The 18857-nt window shown below is 45.8% G+C and overlaps 1 protein-coding gene across 1 annotated transcript in view; it reads left to right on the forward strand.

The window, feature by feature from the left end:
- Positions 1 to 243: 243 nt before the first annotated feature.
- The window catches only part of TMEM132C (transmembrane protein 132C), a 382473-nt gene continuing 363859 nt past the window's right edge, over positions 244 to 18857 (forward strand). Inside the window, exon 1 of the mRNA XM_082418219.1 lies at positions 244 to 475. Within this exon, the coding sequence (XP_082274345.1) occupies positions 391 to 475 (85 nt within the window). The 5' untranslated portion in view covers positions 244 to 390. The remainder of the gene's footprint in view (positions 476 to 18857) is intronic.

An 18857-nucleotide genomic window follows, 5' to 3' on the forward strand; every position in this document is an offset into this window, starting at 1 on the left:
CTGCGCGCCCCACCCCCTCGCCCGCGCGCCTGCTCCGGGACCCGCGCACTTTCTCCCCGGCAGCCTCCAGCAGCCTGCGGCCCGGGGCGGGGCTGGGGGCGGGGCGGGATCCGGGGGGCGGGGCCGAGTGGGCGGCCCTGGGGGCGGGGCGGGCCGCGGCTGCCGCGGCGGCTGGAGAAAAGTTGTCCCGGCCAGAGCGCGAGGCTCCGCGGGATCCGCAGGCGCCGCGGCGTGCACCCGGCAGGGGCGGGGCGTGAGCACCGGCTCCGCAGCCCGGCCGGCCGACTCGCTGCCGGGGGTGGCCCCGGGGCATGGGACAGCCGGCGGGGACCACGAGCGGGCCCTGCGCCCCCGGCGGGCGGCGGGTGGCCTGAGCTGCCGGGACGCAGGATGCGCTCCGAGGGCGCGGCCCCCGGGCGGGTGGCGCCGCTGTGCCGGGCGCTGAGCCTGGTGCTGGCCGCGCTGCTGGGCAGAGGTAAGAGGCCGGGGGCGGGGGGCGTCGGTCGCGCCGGCGCTCGGGAAGTTCCCCGCGGTCCCCAGGAGCCCGGGCGGGGGGAACCGAAGGGTGAGGGTGTCGCGGGGACCTGGGTGAGGGCGCTGGCTCCCAGGCGCGGAGCGGCCCCTTCCCTAGGTGGGCGAGCCCCGTTGGGCGCCGCGTCCGTGGGATTGGGGCGAAATTGGCTGACCCAGTGTCTCCGGGTTCGGGGTGCTTCCCGGGGTGAGGAGGGGGCGTGGCTGAGGGACACTCTGTGTGTGTTCACCGTCCCCGAGTTCCGTGAAGACTTAGAGCAACCCGGCACGGCCACGACGTGGAGCTGGGGGGCCGGGAGCGGGCAGCCGGGTTCTTTGCGCCTTCTTCCCCCGCAGACTGGCGTCCCCCTCCCCAGCTCAGTCGGACTGGGACTGGTGACCCACGAGGGCAGACCGGGCCCTTTGTGCCCCGTTTCCCCCACCATGGGGTCCCGCGGGCCGGCGTTGGCCCCTGAAGGAATGCGCAGCTCCCGGGGACCTCAGCTCGGGAGAAACCCGGCACCCCCTCCGGGCGCCCCGCCGAGGTCCTGTGTGGTCTAGGAGCGCGTAAAGGTGATTGCGCGGGTGGGAGAGCTGGGGCTGCAAGTCGGAATCAGACCTGGGCTTCCCAGCAGCCGGGTCCTGGGGGGCCTTCCACCTCAGTCTCCTCATCTCTGCAATGGGAATGATGTCCTTGTCTTGGGTTTAAGAGAATTCAGGGAGGGAACGTTTGGTGCTCAGAAGACTCAGGAAAGGTTGGTATTATTATGCAGGTTTTGATTACGTGCGTGTTGGGCCCGGGCCCGCGGCGGGAGGGGCGGGGAGAGGGGTCTCGGAGCCCGGGGGCCACCGGCGCCGCGCGAGGAAGCCCCGCTCCTCTGGGGACGGCGTCTGCGCGCCCCGAGGCCGGGCCGGGACCCGGGTGCGGGTCAGCGCGCGGAGAGAGGGCTGGGGGCGCCGTTTTTCCGCTGCCTGCGCCGGGGCAAGAGTCTCGGGGCCATCGGGTGAAAGCGAGATGCGCACAAGTGTCCCTGCCCTTCGCGCTGCGTCGCGGCTCCGGCCCCGGCACCGGGCCCTGAGCGGGTAAACCGAGTCCAACCGGATGAGAATCACGGCTCTCTCCCGCCTAAAGCTCTTCAGGCTGAGCTGGAAATGCATTCGCAGAGACAAGTTGCCAGTTGATGTTACCACGTAACGTTTGCTTTTCAAGTCACTGCGCACCGGCTGGAATTCCAGAAAAATCTGCTTTCCTTAAGGGTGCAGGTCCCCAGACACACCAACCGGACAAAATTGCTGTTTTAGATACTGTCCCTTTCTCCCAAGAGCTCCAGGTAAACAGGAGTGTGCGTGTGTGTGTGTGTGTGTGTGCGTTCGTGTGTGTGCGCGCGCGCACGGGCACGCGCGCGTGTGTGACGGGATGGGGGACATATTTCTGTTTTATTCCAGAGGACAAATGTGTTAGAAAATCTGGTTACTTGATTCTGCCGTGAGCTCTGGGTTCTATCATTTCTAGGACTCGGTTTCCCCAAATGGAAAGTGGCCGTTCAAAAAAAAAAAAAAAATTCCTTCCCAAAATGAGATGTTGTGATGATAAAGTGATTTAATGGGTAGAAAGCACTTCGTTGAGGAAGGTGGTGTCATTTTAATTTGAGCGAAGGGTGAACGTCCCCAATCAGGCTTTCTCCGTCTGTGAGAGGATTCAGTCAGGTTGGAACTCTGACTGCTGAATGTGCTCTGTGAAGTAAGTTGTGGACTTTTCTTAATTAAAGCTCACGTTCCTCCCCCCACACCATCTAGAGGATTTTGCTTTTGATTTAAAGAAGTGGTCATTAGAAACGTCCACGTGGAAGAGGCCAGGGACAGCAATTTTGTTGGAAAGTGGAATTGGGAATTTTTAAAAAAATTTTATTTATTTTATTTATTTTTGGCTGCGTTGGGTCTTCCTTGCTGCGCCTGGCCTTTCTCTAGTTGCGGCGAGCGGAGCGGGGGCTACTCTTGGTTGTGGGCTTCTCATTGCTGTGGCTTCTCGTTGAGGAGCATAGGTTTTAGGCGTGCAAGCTCAGTAGTTGTGGCATGTGGGCTCAGTAGTTGTGGCTCCCGGGCACTAGAGCGCAGGCTCAGTAGCTGTGGCTCACGGGCTTAGTTGCTCCGCGGCATGTGGGATCTTCCCGGACCAGGGTTCGAACCTGTGTTCCCTGCACTGGCAGGCGGATTCTTAACCACTACGCTTCCAGGGAAGCCCAGGAATTTTGTTTTAAAGATGCTATTTACACAGCAGGTGGTGAGGGTGTTAGAGGTTAGGGGGAGATGCCCCACCCCTCCCCCCAAAGCCACCTCTCCCCATGGCTTAGGGCAACCTTGATTTGGTGGGGTTTTCTCTTCCCGCTTTTGCTTGGCAGTTTTCACTGCAGATGGGTCTGCAAAATATTTTTCATTTTGTTTCTCGTGGTCATAAGCAGCAGTACATTCACCCTATCAGATACCTCTGTAAAGAAAATATTTGCTCCATGAATTTCTTATAGGGAGGGAAGTTTTCTGACCCTTGTTTAAATTTGTACTGTCGTTTAAAAAAAAAAAAAATCCATCGCTGACTGTTCTTGCCCAAGGATTTAAGTGCCGATTTCTGGAACCCTCAAAACCACTGATCAGTTTTTAATACCAATTGCAAGCTGATGTTCAACTGTGGATTTAAGGCTCTGCAATTCCTCAGGGTTTGGAACAGAATCATTGTTCTTGGGCGGTTCCATAAATAGACCAGGGCACTGAAAGAAGGGAGTCTTCCTAAGATTTAAGACTTGGGCTGAGGTAGATGATGCGAAGTGTCGTTGAGTTACAGGTTGAGGAATTGGCTGTGTGTAAAGGGGAGGAAAGGGCAGTGGTAGGCTGAGATGCCGTCAGAGGTGAAGTGATGGTTGTCAGTCACGAAGGGGGCCCCTGGGAAGGTCACACAGGCCGGAAATCTCTTTTGGGAAGTCTGGGGCCAGGTGTATTTCACAATTCAGAAGGTAGGTAGGTAGATAGACAGAGAGGGGCCCAGGATCATGCGTGTATATTGTCTGACACGCCCAGGCTGGGTGTGGAGTTGCCTCCGTAACTGGACACGTGAGTCATTTTGCATGAAAGATGTGAGTATATACACAGAAGAGGATAAAGTCCCCAGATAGCTTCGTTGTACTTTAGAGCAGCCGTGGTCACCAAAAGAATTAAAAACCAGCCAGCCAACCTTTGGATAGTCAGAGCTTTGGGGATTTTGAACTGCTGATTTGGGATTTAGGGGCTGGGGCGGGTGTCATGAGTAGGAAGAGGTTGTCAGGGGGGAGAGGTCCTTCTCGGCTCCCACGTGCACCCTCTTCCCACTGGTAACCACTAGTGTGTCTCTCTCTCTGTGAGTCTGTTTTATTGTTGTTGTTATATTCTCTAGTTTGTTTCATATTTTAGATTGCACGTGTAAGGCTCATGCCTTGGCTTTCCTTATACTTAAAGTACACACACGCTCTTTGCATTAAGCACACACCCCTTCCGACCCAAGTTGAAACTCCCTGCTGCGTTGAAGCTTCCTAGAAGTGATTTCAGCTTCTTGGAAGCCATTCTATGAAACCACCAGACTCCTAGGCCTGTCCTAGTTCTCTTGCTCTACAACCCAGGGCTCTAGACCAGCGCTTGCAAACTTCATGACCTGCACACAAGCACTGTTCTGTCCACAGTGCTTTTTAAAATGAAAAACTGAACAGCACCCCCCCCCCCAAATTGGGAAAATTCACATACAAAAATTGGGATTTCCAATTTCCCCTAAGAGGGTGGGCCCTCTGCCGACCTCGGGTGCGCATTCCCGTAAGGCTACATCGTGCCAAGGCTGTGCGTGGGTGTCCCCCGCCCCGGCCCCTGGGTGGGGTGTTTATTAAGTGCTTCTCTTCCCCCCCTTACCTGCCGGCCCCTTCCCCTCAGCCATTTGAATTTGCACTTTCAGCTCTTCCTTCTTTATCTCAATATTCATCCTTAGCTTAATCACAAATGTGGCTAGAATTGGGCAGAGAAGAACCCAAAACTCTCAATTATATTAGCAGTTAGCACTTTCATGAGCAGGGGTTAAAACAAAGCCTTTGAATGTATTAGATATTTCATAACATCCATAGTCATGAGAAGCAAGGTTAATAAAAACGAATCTTTGGCATTTTTATTGGAGTGAAAGGGAGTATTACTGAATTAATGGAATAAATGGAAAGTCTGATGGATAGAATATCTCTACAGCAGTCTGCGTTGTTTAAAAGTAAGGTTTGTTAATGTAATTTTCATACAGTAAAAATTCACCCTTTTGAGGATAGAGTTTTCATTTTGATGAACGCACATGGCCATGTAAACACGAACATAACTGAGGTATAAAGAACACTTCCATCAGCCCCCAAATTCCTGGGTGTTTTTGCCACCTCCTCCCCCTATACCTGCAGCGCCTGGCAACCACTGATTTGTTCTCTGTCCTTATAGTTTTGCCTTTTTCAGAATTCCATAAAAATGGGGTCGTGCAGTATGCAGCTTTCGAATCATGTCTTTCACTTAGCACAGTGCATTTAATATTCACCTATATATCAACAGTCTATTTATTCCTTTTTGTTCTTTTTCTTAAGTTGAGCTGTAGTTGATTTACAATATCTTATGTTTCAAGTATATGACATAGTGATTCAAAATTTTAATGGTTATTCTCCATTTATAGTTATAAAATATTGTCTTTATTCCCTGGGCTGCCCAGTATATCGTTGTAGCTTATTTTATACATGGTAGTTTGTACCTCTTAATCCTCTGTCCTTGTCTTGCCCCTCCCCCTTTCCTCTCCCCACTGGTAACCACTAGTTGGTCTCTATATCTGTGAGTCTGTTTTTTTTTTGTTGTTGTTGTTAGATTCACTAGTTTGGTTTTATTTTTTATTTTATCTTATTTTAAATACATTTATTTATTTATTTATGGCTGCGTTGGGTCTTCGCTGCTGTGCATGGGCTTTCTCTAGTTGGGGCGAGCGGAAGCTACTCTTCATTGAGGTGCATGGGCTTCTCATTGCGGTGGCTTCTCTTGTGGAGCACGGGCTCTAGAGCGCAGGCTCAGTAGTTGTGGCGCATGGGCTTAGTTGCTCCGTGGCATGTGGGATCTTCCCGGACCAGAGCTCAAACCCATGTCCCCTGCATTGGCAGGCGGATTCTCAACCACTGCGCCACCAGGGAAGTCCCTGTTTTATTTTATAGATTCCACGTGTAAGTGGTAACATACAGTATTTGTCCTTCTCTGTCTGACTTATTTCACTAAGCATAATACCTTCCAGGTCCATCCATGTTATTGCAAATGGCAAAATTTCGTTCTTTTTTATGGCTGAGTAATATTCCATTGTATATATGTACCACATCTTCTCTATCCATTAATCTGTTGATGGACACGTAGGGTGCTTCGATATCTTGGCTATTGTAAAAGAGGCTGCTATGAACACTGGGGTGCATTGTCTTTTCGAGTTAGTGTTTTCATTTTCTTCATATGTACGCCTATGAGTGGAATTGCTGGATCATATGGTAGTTATATTTCTAGTTTTTTTGAGGAACCTCCATACTGTTTTCCACAGTGGCTGCACCAGTTTACATTCCCACAGTGACCAAGGGTTCCCTTCATCGTCAAATCAAAACCACAATGAGATATCACCTCACACCTGTGAGATGGCTATAATCAAAAAGACCACAAATAGCCTATTGCTTTTTAATACTGCATAATATTACAGTGAATGGATACAGCACTGTTTGTTTATTCATTTCCTAGTTGAAAGCCATTTGGATTACTTCCATTTGGGGGTCATTATGAAAAATGTCACTATAAGTATTCACAAACAGGTTTTCAGATGAATGTTTGTTCATTTCTCTTGGGTAAATACCTAGGACTGGAATTGCTGGCTGGTGTGGTAACTGTACACATAACTTTATCAGAAATTGCAAACTTTTTTCAAACATGGAAACATTTTGCAATCCCACCAGCAAGGTATAAGAGTTCCTGTTGTTTTGTATCTTCAGGACCACTTAATGTTATCCCTTGTTTTAGTTTGATTTTATGTAGCAGTTCTAATAGGTGTGTAGCAGTATATATTTCAAGTTTTAACTTCTATGAGTTATAACGTTGAGCATTCTTTCTTGTGCTTACTTACCATCCTTATACCTTCTTTGGTGAATGTCTTTTTCAAATCTTTTGCCAGTTTCTTGTTGGTTGTTATTTTCATATTATTGATCTTTGAGGGCACTTTATATATTATGGATACAAGTCCATTTTCAGATAGGTGTTTATAGAAATTTTCCCAGTATGTGTCTTGGGAAGAGCAAAGGATTTTTTAATTAAGTTTGGTTTGTTGATTTTTTTCCTCTTAGTAATTGTGCTTTTGGTGTCACATCTAAAAAAGTCTTTGCCTAAGATTTACAAGGATTCTCCTAATATCTCTAGTGATGTTCAGGTGTTTTATATCCCTGCTTATTTTTTAATCTTTTTGTTCTGTCCGTTATCAACAGAAGTGTTGAAGTTGTGGGTTTGTCTAGTTTTCATTTCAGTCCTGTCAGCTTTTCCTTTATGTGTTTGAAACACTGTCTTAGGTACATATATGCTTAGGATTGTAATGACTTCTTGGTGAACTCACTCCTTTCTCGTTATGTAATATCCCTCTTCATTCTTGGAAGTATTCCTTATTCTGAAGTCTGTTTCATCTGATATTAATACAGCCACCTCGGCTTACTTTTGATTAATGTTTTCATTGTAGTATCTTTTCTGGTTTTTTAAAAAACCAATTTGTGTTTTTATATTTTATGTAGATTGTTTATAGAGAGTACATAGTTGGGGTTTGCCTATTTATCCAATCTGATAATCTGTGTCTTTTAATCATTATATTTAGACCATTTATATTTAATGAAATTTTTGATATGTTTATATTAAAATCTATCATCTTGCTTTTTGCTTTATGTGCCATCTGTTCTTTACTTCTTTTTCCTTCTTTTTCTGCCTGCTTTCCTGCTGAGTATATTTTTTATGATTCCATTTTATCTCCATATTGGCTCATTATTTATACCTCTTTAAAATTTAGCCATTGCCCTAAGGTTTACAAAATTTATCTTTAATTAATCAAAGCCTGCATTCAAATGAGGTCATACTGCTTTATATGTTGTGTAAGAACCTTAAAACAGTATATCCCCAACACTTTTTCCTCTACATATAATCCTTCTCAAGTGCATTCATCTTACACCCTGGGTATGGCTAAGGGAATTTTCACTTAGAGATTATTTGTATATACTTTGAAGAAGGATACCAATTCTGTTTAACTGGCTTGCCTTTATTTCTGAGTGGTATTTCTGATATCTTTGAAACTGTTTTCTCTGCAGGACTTGATTCTCTCTCCTACCTGTATGCTGAGCTGAACGAAACTGTTTCTACACCTTAGGGATTTAGAAATTACTGCCTCTAAGGAGAGGACAAAGGTAAAATACAACCCAGCCAAAGTCTGAATTAGCAAAATTTCCAAGACAATGGTTATAGATATCTCCCAGAGTGAGTAAGTCCTTGTCTTCCGAAGTGTGTACATTTCTTTTTTTTTTTAAATTTTTTTGATTAAGGATGCTCTTAGTGGTATATTAAGAGTGTTAAGTTCACACTTGCAAATGTCTGGCATCCTAAGCAACTCAAAGACTTGATGTAGAAGACCATGTCATCTCTACATAATATTTTTATTACTGAAGTATAGTTAACATATAGTATTATATTAGTTTCAGTTGTACAACATAGTGTTTGGACATTTATATACATTATGGGTTGATCACCATGAAAAGTCTAGTAACCATCTATCACCATACAAAGTTATTGCAGTAGTATTGACTATATTCCCTATACTGTATAGTACATTCCCGTGACTTATTTATTTTATGGCTGGAAGTTTGTACCTCTTAATCCCCTTCCAAAAAATATTTTTTCTTTCTTCCTCACACCCTTCACGTTGTCAGTGACACGGGGGGTTATCACTTACGGATTAAGTAAGGATGCTCCGTATCATGGAAGCAGAAGCTTAGTTTTGAGTATCTGTTCTGCCAGTTCCTGGATGAATTGGTCAGAAGCATCAGAAACATATCAGGCCCACCTAAGGACTAAGGGATTGGGATCTTATGACCCCGAAGGTACACTAAGGGACCAGTTTCCTAAAAGTCTGAAGTTGCCAGTTCAAGAGTCCTGGTAGTTATCATGGATGTCTGGTTTCAGGGTACCACTGCTGGGATACGGGGGCTCTAGTTATTTTGTTTTTATCTCTGTGCTCATGTTTTAGATTCCGGGGAGAAAGACTCCCTTAACCTTGGCTGAACTTTAGAATCACCAGGAAGCTTTAAAGAATGCTAATGTCCAGACTCTACACCTAACCAATTGGGCCAGGATCTTTGTAGTAGTGGAGTGGAGGTGGGCATAGAGGTAGGGTTGATCATCTTTACTTTTTAAAAGCTCTTCAGGTGATTCTCAGGTGTAGCCAGGGATGAGAACAGGTTACTTAGTCCCATCCCTGTCTAGAAAAGATTAAGATGATCTGACGGACAGTTCCATTTTGTATTCAAGGGAGAAGGGTCTTTCTCCCAGAGAAAGATTGAAGAACTGTTACAAAAGAAGGCAACAGAGAGTGTGTGTGTAGCAGAAATTCTTGGAGGAAAGGACAGCTCTTGTGAGCCTACTTTGTAGGATTGTGAGACTCTTTTAAGGAAAAAAATGGGCGTAGCTGCTCAGCACGGTGTATTCAGCTCCTGAGGCTGGTGTAACAAATTACCATAAACTGGGTAGTTTAATGTAACAGAAACTTACTTTCTGCCAGTTCTGGAGCCAGAAGTCCAAACTCAAATGCAGGCAGGGCCATGCTCTCTCCAAAGACTCTAGGGGAAGTTCCTGCTTTGCCTCTTTTCAGCGTCTGTTGGCTCCTGGCTTCCTTGGCTTGTGGCTGCATCCCTCCCGTCTCCCTCCATCTTTACATGGGCTGCTGTGCATGTCTTTCCCCCTTCTGTCTTACAAGGACACTGGTCATTGATATAGGGCCCACCCTCATCTAGGATGACCTCATCCCGAGGTCTTTAACTTAATTACATCTGAAAAGACTCTGTTTCCAAATAAGACCACATCCATAGGTTCTAAGTGGACCTATCTTTTGGGGGCCACCATTCAACCCCTTACACACGGTAATATTTGGCACATGGTAGAAGGGCAATAAATCACAGCCATTATTACATGTGTAGTTATCAAAGCCATGGAGAAGAAAAATCACCCAAAAAATCTAATAGAAACTACACATAGATGCTTTTTTAAAAAACGGAGAAAATAAAAAGAATTAGAAGAATAGTGGATTTGACGGTATCAGGGAATAGGAAAAGCTCCTCGAGTGTGCGGTGTCTGTTTATTATCAGCCTAAACAGAGAGCCAGGGGTTTAGATTCTGAGACATCCCTTGATGTACTTCATGCTTAAATACAGCTTAGACCCAATTCCATTTCGCTTAGTTTCATAACACTCTTGATACTGTCTTAAACAACCCTTCTCCCTCTGGGGTCGCAGAGCCACCAGAAACATCCAAAGCAGCTCCCATGCCTCCCTTAGGTTAATTTTTTCATCCAGCTCTTTAGGCCACTCTTTTCATCGTTCTTGCTCAATCGGTCCCTCTGGCCCCTTAATTATAATGCTTGATTTCTGCCACGTTTCCTCACCGACTCTGTGGACTCCAATGCTGTAGAAATGTGGATATAACACTGCCCACTTTGGCACATGGGGGTAGATTAGCAGTCCTTTGAGGCAATTCTCTTATTCGCAAAATAAACAGAGGAACTTTAAGACACTCATCCCACCCCCAGCACACACACAGAACAGAAGGCTGGTTCTGTTCTTATCGTGGAGTTCCAGCTTAGTGATGATTTTAAGCCGAAATTACAAAAAAATTAAAAAATAAAAATCTCACACCTTAAACAGGAAGTGGCTCTGGAAACATGGTTTTGTCTCCGTTGGAAACAGTGAGGTTGTGTTTGAGGCCCTGACACAAGGTTTCCCCACCTCCCCAATGGAAATGGTCTTTGAATAGGCACCAGATCATTCAGTTCATTAGTCTCGACCCCTTTAGTTGCAAATGCCAAAAATCCCAGCTTATGCAAATGGTACCAAAGCAAAAAAAAAAAAAAATTAAGTTAAATTAAAAAATGGGAGGGGGGTGTCGAAAAAATGTATTAGGTCAGGTAACTGAAAAAATACCAGGTAGGCTTCAGGCACGGCTGGATCCAGGGGTCAATCAATGTAACCAGACACTGTTTCTTTCCACCTCTGTCTGCTCTGTTCTTTGTGTTGGCTTCATTTCTGAGTGGTCATCATTGTCACCAGCAGCTCAAGGTTTACATTCTATCCACACAGCACACCCCAACGAAAATAAAGTGACTTCCCAAATGCTTGTAGAAAAAGTTGATGGTGTGAATCTCATGGTGGTCACTGGAGTCCCTGGCCCAACCCTGAGCCAGTCACTGTTAAGGGGGGCGGGGGGGATGGAGTTTCTGATTGGTCAGGTCTGGGACACACCAATCTGGGAGCCTCAGGTCATCTCCACCCAAACTACTAGGACAGAGAGTGCAGAAGGTGTGGCGTCCAAAGACAAATTGGGCTTTGTCAGATGGAAAGGAATGGACGCCAGGCAGGCAGGAGGACCCTATCCAACCAACCAAAGAGCAAAATGAAGGAAACCAAAGGCCAGTTGGATGGCTGTGTCTCACATGTGTAGTTAAAGCTCTTGGAGCAGTTCCCGGTAAGGTCAGTTTGCTTCTTCTGTCTGCATCAACAGTTAAGTCAAGGACATCCACCTCCCAACGCACCTTTGCTTCTGGGGGGCCTTCTCTAGTTTCTATCTGCTTTGGCTCTCCTCCTTTCATTCATTATTCCTCCATCAAACACCCCTCCATAGCAGCACTATTTGCAATAGCCAGGTCGTGGAAGCAACCTAAGTGTCCATCAACAGAGGAATGGATAAAGAAGATGTGGCACACATATACAATAGAATTCTACTCAGCCGTAAAACAGAACACAAGAATGTCATTTGCAGCAACATGGATGGACCTAGAGATGATAACACTAAGTGAAGTAAGTCAGAAAGAGAAAGACAAATACCATATGATACCATTTATATGTGGAATCTAAAATATGACACAAATGAACTTGTGTATGAAACAGAAACAGACTCACAGACATAGAGAACAGACTTGTGGTTACCAAAGGGGTAGGCGGGGGAGGGATAAATTAGGAGTTTGGGATTAGCAGATACACACTACTATATATAAAATAGAGAACTAACAAGGACCTACTGTATAGCACAGGGAGCTCTACTTACTATCCTGTAATGACCTATAATGGAAAAGAATCTGAAAAAGAATCTATATATCTCTCTCTCCATATATGACTGAATCACTTTGCTGTACACCTGAAACTAACACAACATTATAAATCTACTATAGTTCAGTAAAAATTAAAAAAAAAAATCCCTCTCGTACCAGCCATGGTCCAGTTGCTGCATCAGTAACATTTTCTGCCACTGGTCCATCTTGCAGATGAGACCTTCCCTCCTCCATGAGGGTTGAGTTCCTAAAGCCGGTCAGATTCTAATGCCTCAGCCCTAGGAGGCAACCCTAAAAGGCTTCCCGCTCTGCCATCTTCATTTATGAGAAAAATTCCTTATCCAGTTCTGCCCCAGCTCTGTTTCATCTCTCCTGCCCCCTAAGTGGTGATGCGCGCTTTTCTCCAGTTTATGTAAATCTTTTGGCTCAGCACACAGCCTCGGGTCACCATTCTCTTTAGTTTCCATTTTTAATTGTAACCAGTGAATGGACTCACAGAGCAGATTTTTCTCATCTGCTTTCAAACTCAGCGTTTTCCTCTGTCATGTTGATGTCCCTGCTATGGGTCAGTCATCTCCCCGGCTGTGGCCTGGCCCTTGGACACCTCCCCGGACCATCAATGACAGGAGGTGTCTGCTTTGGCTGGGAGGTTGGCTGGGAGGAGTCCTGGGGTTCACTCTCTCGTTCACAGAAGCAGGAAGTCTGCAAACATCAGCTTCTTAGCCCTTCTCAGTGGTCGAGGAGTCCTTGATCTGGGGGATTTTATTCTTTCTCTCTCATGTCTTGAGCTTCTCTCCTGCAAACACACACGGTGCTAAAGGGTGTGGTGCTGTCAGCTTCTTAACCAGTTACTTTGAATCCTGTAGAGACAGTCCTTACTTTATTTAATAACCCAGGAGGAGGCCCACCATGCCCTCCATCCTCAGCACACAGCAGCTGCACCTTGGTTGGGGAGGTGCCCCCTTCAGACCCCTCCTGACCATCAGTCAGGTCATGTTGTCCTCTGCTCAGAACCCTCCAGAGGCTCCCATCATATTTAGAGCTGAAGCCACAGTGTATTCAGTGACCTACAGGTGCGACGTGAACTCTGGAACTCTGGCCCCCGGCATCCTTCTGACCTCATCTCAACCCCCGCGCCCTCACACGCACGCTCTGTTCCAGTCCCACTGGCCGCCTTGCTGGCTCTCAGCACCCCACTGGGCTCCCACCTCAGGGCCTTTGCACATGCCTGCTGTGGGGTAACATGTAGGTATCTACTGGAGCCATTTCCCTTTGTCTACAGCAGCTGCTCTTCTTCATTATGGCATTCTCTAGTCCCCTTTTCTGTTGTGTTTCTCTCATCACCACCTGATAACCCATAGATTTCCCTTATTTGGCGAGCCATCTTCCTCTCCCCTAGAATTTAAGCTCCATGAGAACAGAATTTCTTTTCTCTTTTGTTCACTATTGTACATATCTCTCTTGCTCATCAGCCCCAGTGCCTGGCACATATGAGGCCCTTAATACTTGGTGAATGAGTGAATGAACAAATGAATACATGATTTAATTCTGTCTTTGGCTTCTCGTAGTATCTGTCTTTCACCCCAAGCTCATCTCTTACATCTCGATAGTGCAGAAAAATGGGGAGGTAAGTTTGATGTGCTGGAAGTCTTTAGACGGCCGTCATTTTATCGAGGGTCCCTAACTGAGAATAGAATCCACCACTATTCCTTCTCTCCATCAGTCACTCCCGGAAATTGTCCCTTGGATTGGAGGTGAGAATGTTCATGATAGTGTGATGCTCAAATGAGCTGGCCAGAGGCCACATTTTCAAGTCACTGACTTTATTTCTAAGTGGCCATCCTTCTCTGGACTCTCTGCCTCTTCCTTTCAGGTGAGAGAAAAGAGGGCCCCCTGCTTTGCAGATAATGAGTTCCCAGAAACGGCCACATGAAAGAAATCAGCTTAAAACAGAGACTAGAATTTCACAGTAAACAGTGAAAAACACCCTTGATTAGGGCTTTCTCTTAACAACTGAGTAAATTACAGAAATAATGAAAAGTGACTGCAGATGGGTACAAGATGTCTTGTGGGGGTGATGAAATTACACTAAAATTAGTCATCAGTTATGGCTTGATCCAGGTGTTCAATTATGACATCAGAGGTTTTTTTTCTTCAGTTCTTTGCTTTGCCTATTATGGTGCTGGCTTCATTTTTAGGTTGTATGTGGTGGGTCTTGGCAGTCCCAGGCTCCCACCCTTGTGGAGTCAAGATCAACTATCCTTTACACGATACCCGATGAACACAGGAAAGGTCATACTGTGTCTTCTTGGCTCTGTTTGGTTCACGTGCCATTTCTGAACCAGTCAACCTGGTCTGGAAAAGACAATGTGCCCTAATTATCCTGTCTGGGAGCTGTGGGAGGAGTTTGCAAGGGCTGACAGTGGGGTGCAGAGGACAATTGGGGTGCTGCCACCAGAAAAGGGATGCATGATTGGGGCCATTAAAAAACCCAGTAAACATTCCTACATCTCCAGATTTAGGAGTGTGAGCGACACAGGGTAGGGAAGACAGAGAAAAGTCGTGCAAACGAGTTGTCGCTCTTTCCTGCTCAGACATCCACCTGAGCTGGTAGGTATGAACAGGAAGTAGCCCTGAAGATGTGTTTTCCTAATTGAGTTTGTGTCACACTCGCCTGAAACAAGGATAAGCAGGCATCGTTTATCACTCGCCTGTCAACCCAGCCATCTCTTCAACATCAGAGACAAAAAAAGAGACGGATGCAGCAGATGGGCCCGAGTACTGCTTGGAGAGACAAAGATAGGATCCAGACGGAGCTTGGTTCAGCACATCAGGGCCTCAGCCTCACCTGATAACTCCTAATTAAGGGGCAAGAATAAAGCTTGGGGTTCACACGAGCCTGAGCCAGATTTCTGCTCCATTGTGTAGATACGGGCATGTTATTTAGTCCCACAGAGACTCAGTTTCTGGATCTGTGCAATGGGGCCAGGAAAGCGTATCTCACAGAGTTATTGTAAAGGGTCCAATGGGCTAATGTATATTTGGCTTTTCTTTTCCCATTTGCCCACGTTGCAGACATGCTCTCCATCCTGCTGCGTGCCCTGGAGGGCTGATCTCCTCAGGGGGCACTTCCTGTGCCTGTTGTGTGCCGTCTTGGGTTGGCCAATGAGGGCACTTGTAGGAGGTTGGAGGTCAGACAGAGAGCGAGGCTGGAGTATTTACCCCCCGCCTGCTCCGTGTGCCCCTGTGCCTCTGACTCCTGTATGGGGTCTTCTGTCCAAGGCTCCTGCCCTCACTGGGGCCAGGAACACTTCCTTCTCCTCCTGCCTCCTTATTTTTTATAATTTATTTTATTGAAGTACAGTTGATTGACAATGTTGTGTTAATTTCTGCTGTACAGCAAAGTGATTCAGTGATACATCTATACATTCTTTTTCACATTCTTTTCCATGATGGCTTATCACGGGATACTGAGTAGAGCTCCCTGTGCTGTACAATAGGACCTTGTTGTTTATCCATTCTCTGTATAATACTTTGCATCTGCTAATCCCAAACTCCCACTCCATCCCTCCCCCACTCCCCTCGCCCTTGGCAACCACAAGTCTGTTCTCTATGTCTGAGAGTCTGTTTCTGTCTGGTAGATTAGTTCATTTGTGTCTTATTCTCGATTCCACGTATAAGCGATATGATATGGCATTTGTCTTTCTCTTTCCGACTGACTTCACTTAGTATGATCATCTCTAGTTGCATCCACGTTGCCGCAAATGGCATTATTTCATTCTTTCTTATGGCTGAGCAGTATTCCATGGTATATATGTACCACATCTTCTTTATCCATTCCTCTGTCCATGGACATTTAGGTTGTTTCCATGTCTTGGCCATTGTGAATAGTGCTGCTGTGAACATAGGGGTGCACGGATCTTTCTGAATTAGAGTTTTGTCCAGATACTTGCTCAGGAGTGAGATCGCTGGATCATATGGCAACTCTATTTTTAGTTTTTTTGAGGAACCTCCATACTGTTCGCCAGAGTGTCCTCCTGCCTCCTTAGATGAGGTTATGTCCCCCTGTGTCTGGTCTTTAGGACATAGTGGGAGAGTTGGACGTCTGTTGTTACTATGTTTAAACAAGCTCAAACCTATGGACAAGTTGTAAAAACACGTGCCTGGAACTCTGGTCCCCTGAGCTGTCTCAGAGTGAATGACCAAATAGGCACTCACCACCCCTGAATGTTTGCCATGTGTTTTCTTATGAACAAAGACATACTCTTACGGAACCACAATACAGCATGAAAATCAGGAATAAACATTGCCGCCTGACTACTCTACCATCCTCAGACCCTAATTCAGTATCCCCTATTGTCTCAGTAATCTCCTTCATGTCATGGGTCTTTGTTTTCCTTCAGTCTTTTCTTGAGTTTCATGACCTTGAGAGTTTTGAAGATTACAGCCTACTTATTTTGTGGCTTGTCTCTCAGTTTGGGTTTGTCTGATGTTTCTTTGTGCTTAGATTCCAATTATACACCTTTGGCAGGAGCGTCTCAGAAGGGATGCTCTGCTCTCCCCATTTCGCATTTAATCAGGTGGCACATGATTTGAATTTGTCACAATATTAATGATGCACACTTGATCACTTGGTGAAGGTAGCGCTTGCCAAGCTTCTGTACTGTGAAGTTACCCTTATTCACTTTAAAATTAATAAATATTCTATGAAAAGATGTTCAGGGACAATGTAAGTGTTTATTATTAGAATTTCAGTACTTCATTTATGAATTTATTAACAGAATGGGGTCATGGGTTTCATTTGTACTCTCTGGCTTATGTTTCGTTACTATCACTGGTTATTTCGACGCTCAGAATATCCTCAGTTTGGCAGTGGGAGCCATTTTATCATGGCTTCTATGTCCTTTTGATGTGCCCTCAATATTCTTTAAGCATTTTCTTCCTTTCTAAATATAAGAATTTCTAGACTCATCTTGTAGTTTTCCTGCCCCAGTCCTAGAATCAGCTCAGTTTCTTTCAGTGGAGAATGGTGCTTAGAAACCAAAGTCTAAGCTCTAGAGGTGCTCATTGCTGATTGGATGCTCTAGTCAGGAAATAGTGGTACACACAGTGACACCTCTGTCTGTCTGTCTGTCTCTCTCAAAAGCCATGAGTTCACAGAGATATCTCCATGCTAATCCAACAACACAAGGCTCATTCTAGATTTCTCCCTTTCTTTCTTTGTAACTCCTGTCTCATCTCTCTATACCAGGCCATTTCTCTGCTCCCCCCACCTCAGTCCTCTCAGGTTCAACACCTGGTGTTGGCTGCCCCCCTTGCCTTACTAAGAATGTGATGCCCAAGCTCCCCTTCCCAGGTGGCTGCTCTTCTAGCCACTCGACCTCTGACACGCAGCTCCTGGCCATTGTATCCACTGCCCACCTTGCTGGACCCTCCTGAAGGTGTTGGCCTGAGCGATTCTGAAAGGGGAAGAGTCTGGTTTGTATTCTTATTTGGATTTCACTGTATCATCTTCTTAGAAAACGTCTATACATTTCAAACCAAAAGAGTGTGCTGCAAGCTCTCTGTGTCAAGGTGCCCATCTCTGAGCAGAGATGGCTGTGGACCACGTCACACTGGCCAGCTGCCTTGTTTCAGACACTCCTTGTCCACAGGGTAAAGCAAGAGTGTATGATACCCCTATAATGGTCCCTGGTAAGCATCAGCGATTACCAAGACATCAAGGGTAGGGGATCCTAAATGAACTCAATTAAAATACCTTTGCACTTGTAGTACCTAAGAGAAGGTATTTTTATGCATCTAAACATCCTTTTTTCCCAAATGAGTGAGTAGTGTTCTAGAAGGACCTTCTTTTGAGTGACAAATGCACTCATTTGTGTGAGTGTGTAGTACATGTATGTATGCATGTGTATATATAAACATATATATATATATAATGACCCCAGGAGGTGAGTACAATTGTTATCCTTACACCTGTGGGCACCAAAGTCTTAATGATTCAAGTAAACCAGGAGATCAGGATTTTTAAAAATGTGAAATGGCCCAGCTTTCAAGTTTTGACAGCAAATTCCAAGTAAGTTAAACGCTTTGTGGTTTAAACAGTCTGGGCGGTGGCCTCAGGACAGCCAATTATCCACTCCTGCCTTCAACCACTCAGCTCTGGTAGGAAGGGTGAGGTACTAGAACTGGCCCTACTGGGGCACAATGTCATGTGGCTACAGCAGTAGGAGCCCTAAGAATATTCAAGTTCCCATCCAGCCCACATGGTTGGAGTTAGGAGAAGAGCCCTTTCCAGAAGAAGCTATGTGTTGGTGCCAGAAGAAGGGAGAGAAGAGATGCTAGGCAGACCAAATTACGTCCACTGAAACAGGATTCCTGTGTACCTGGCAGAGCTGGGGTAGAATGAGTGGAGATGTTGGTCGAGAGACAGAGAGAGAAGGCTTGTATCAAGTGAGGATGCTTTCCCAATACTTCCATGGCTGGTGTCGGTGAAGAATCTTGCTTCATTTTCTTTAAATATTTAAATCAGGGTTTCTGAACCCTACTGACATTTTGGGCCAGATAATTCTTTGTTGGGGGGCTGCCTTGTATAGGACTAGATGCGAGTAGCACCCCACCGCCCACGCCCCCCATTTATGACAACCAACACCGTCTCCAGACATTGCCAGATGTCTCCTGGGGGAAAACTCAGTCCTGATTGAGAAATGCGGCTTTAAACAAAGCCCACTGTGTATAAAGTACTTCCTGCACCATAATGTTTTTTTAAACTTTTTACTTGGAAATAATTTTAGTCTTTAGAAAAGTTGCAAAACCGTACAAAGAATCCCATATACTTTTCACCTAAATTCCCCCAAATTAACATTTTACCATGTTTGCTTTAGCATTCTTTTTCTGTTTGTTTCTTTTTCTCTGTCTCTGTGTCTGTCTGCCTCTGTATATTTTAAATGTATGTATGTATATA

This window comes from Balaenoptera physalus (assembly GCF_965194825.1).
Source record: "Balaenoptera physalus genome assembly, chromosome: 12".
In the NCBI taxonomy this organism is placed as follows: domain Eukaryota; kingdom Metazoa; phylum Chordata; class Mammalia; order Artiodactyla; family Balaenopteridae; genus Balaenoptera; species Balaenoptera physalus.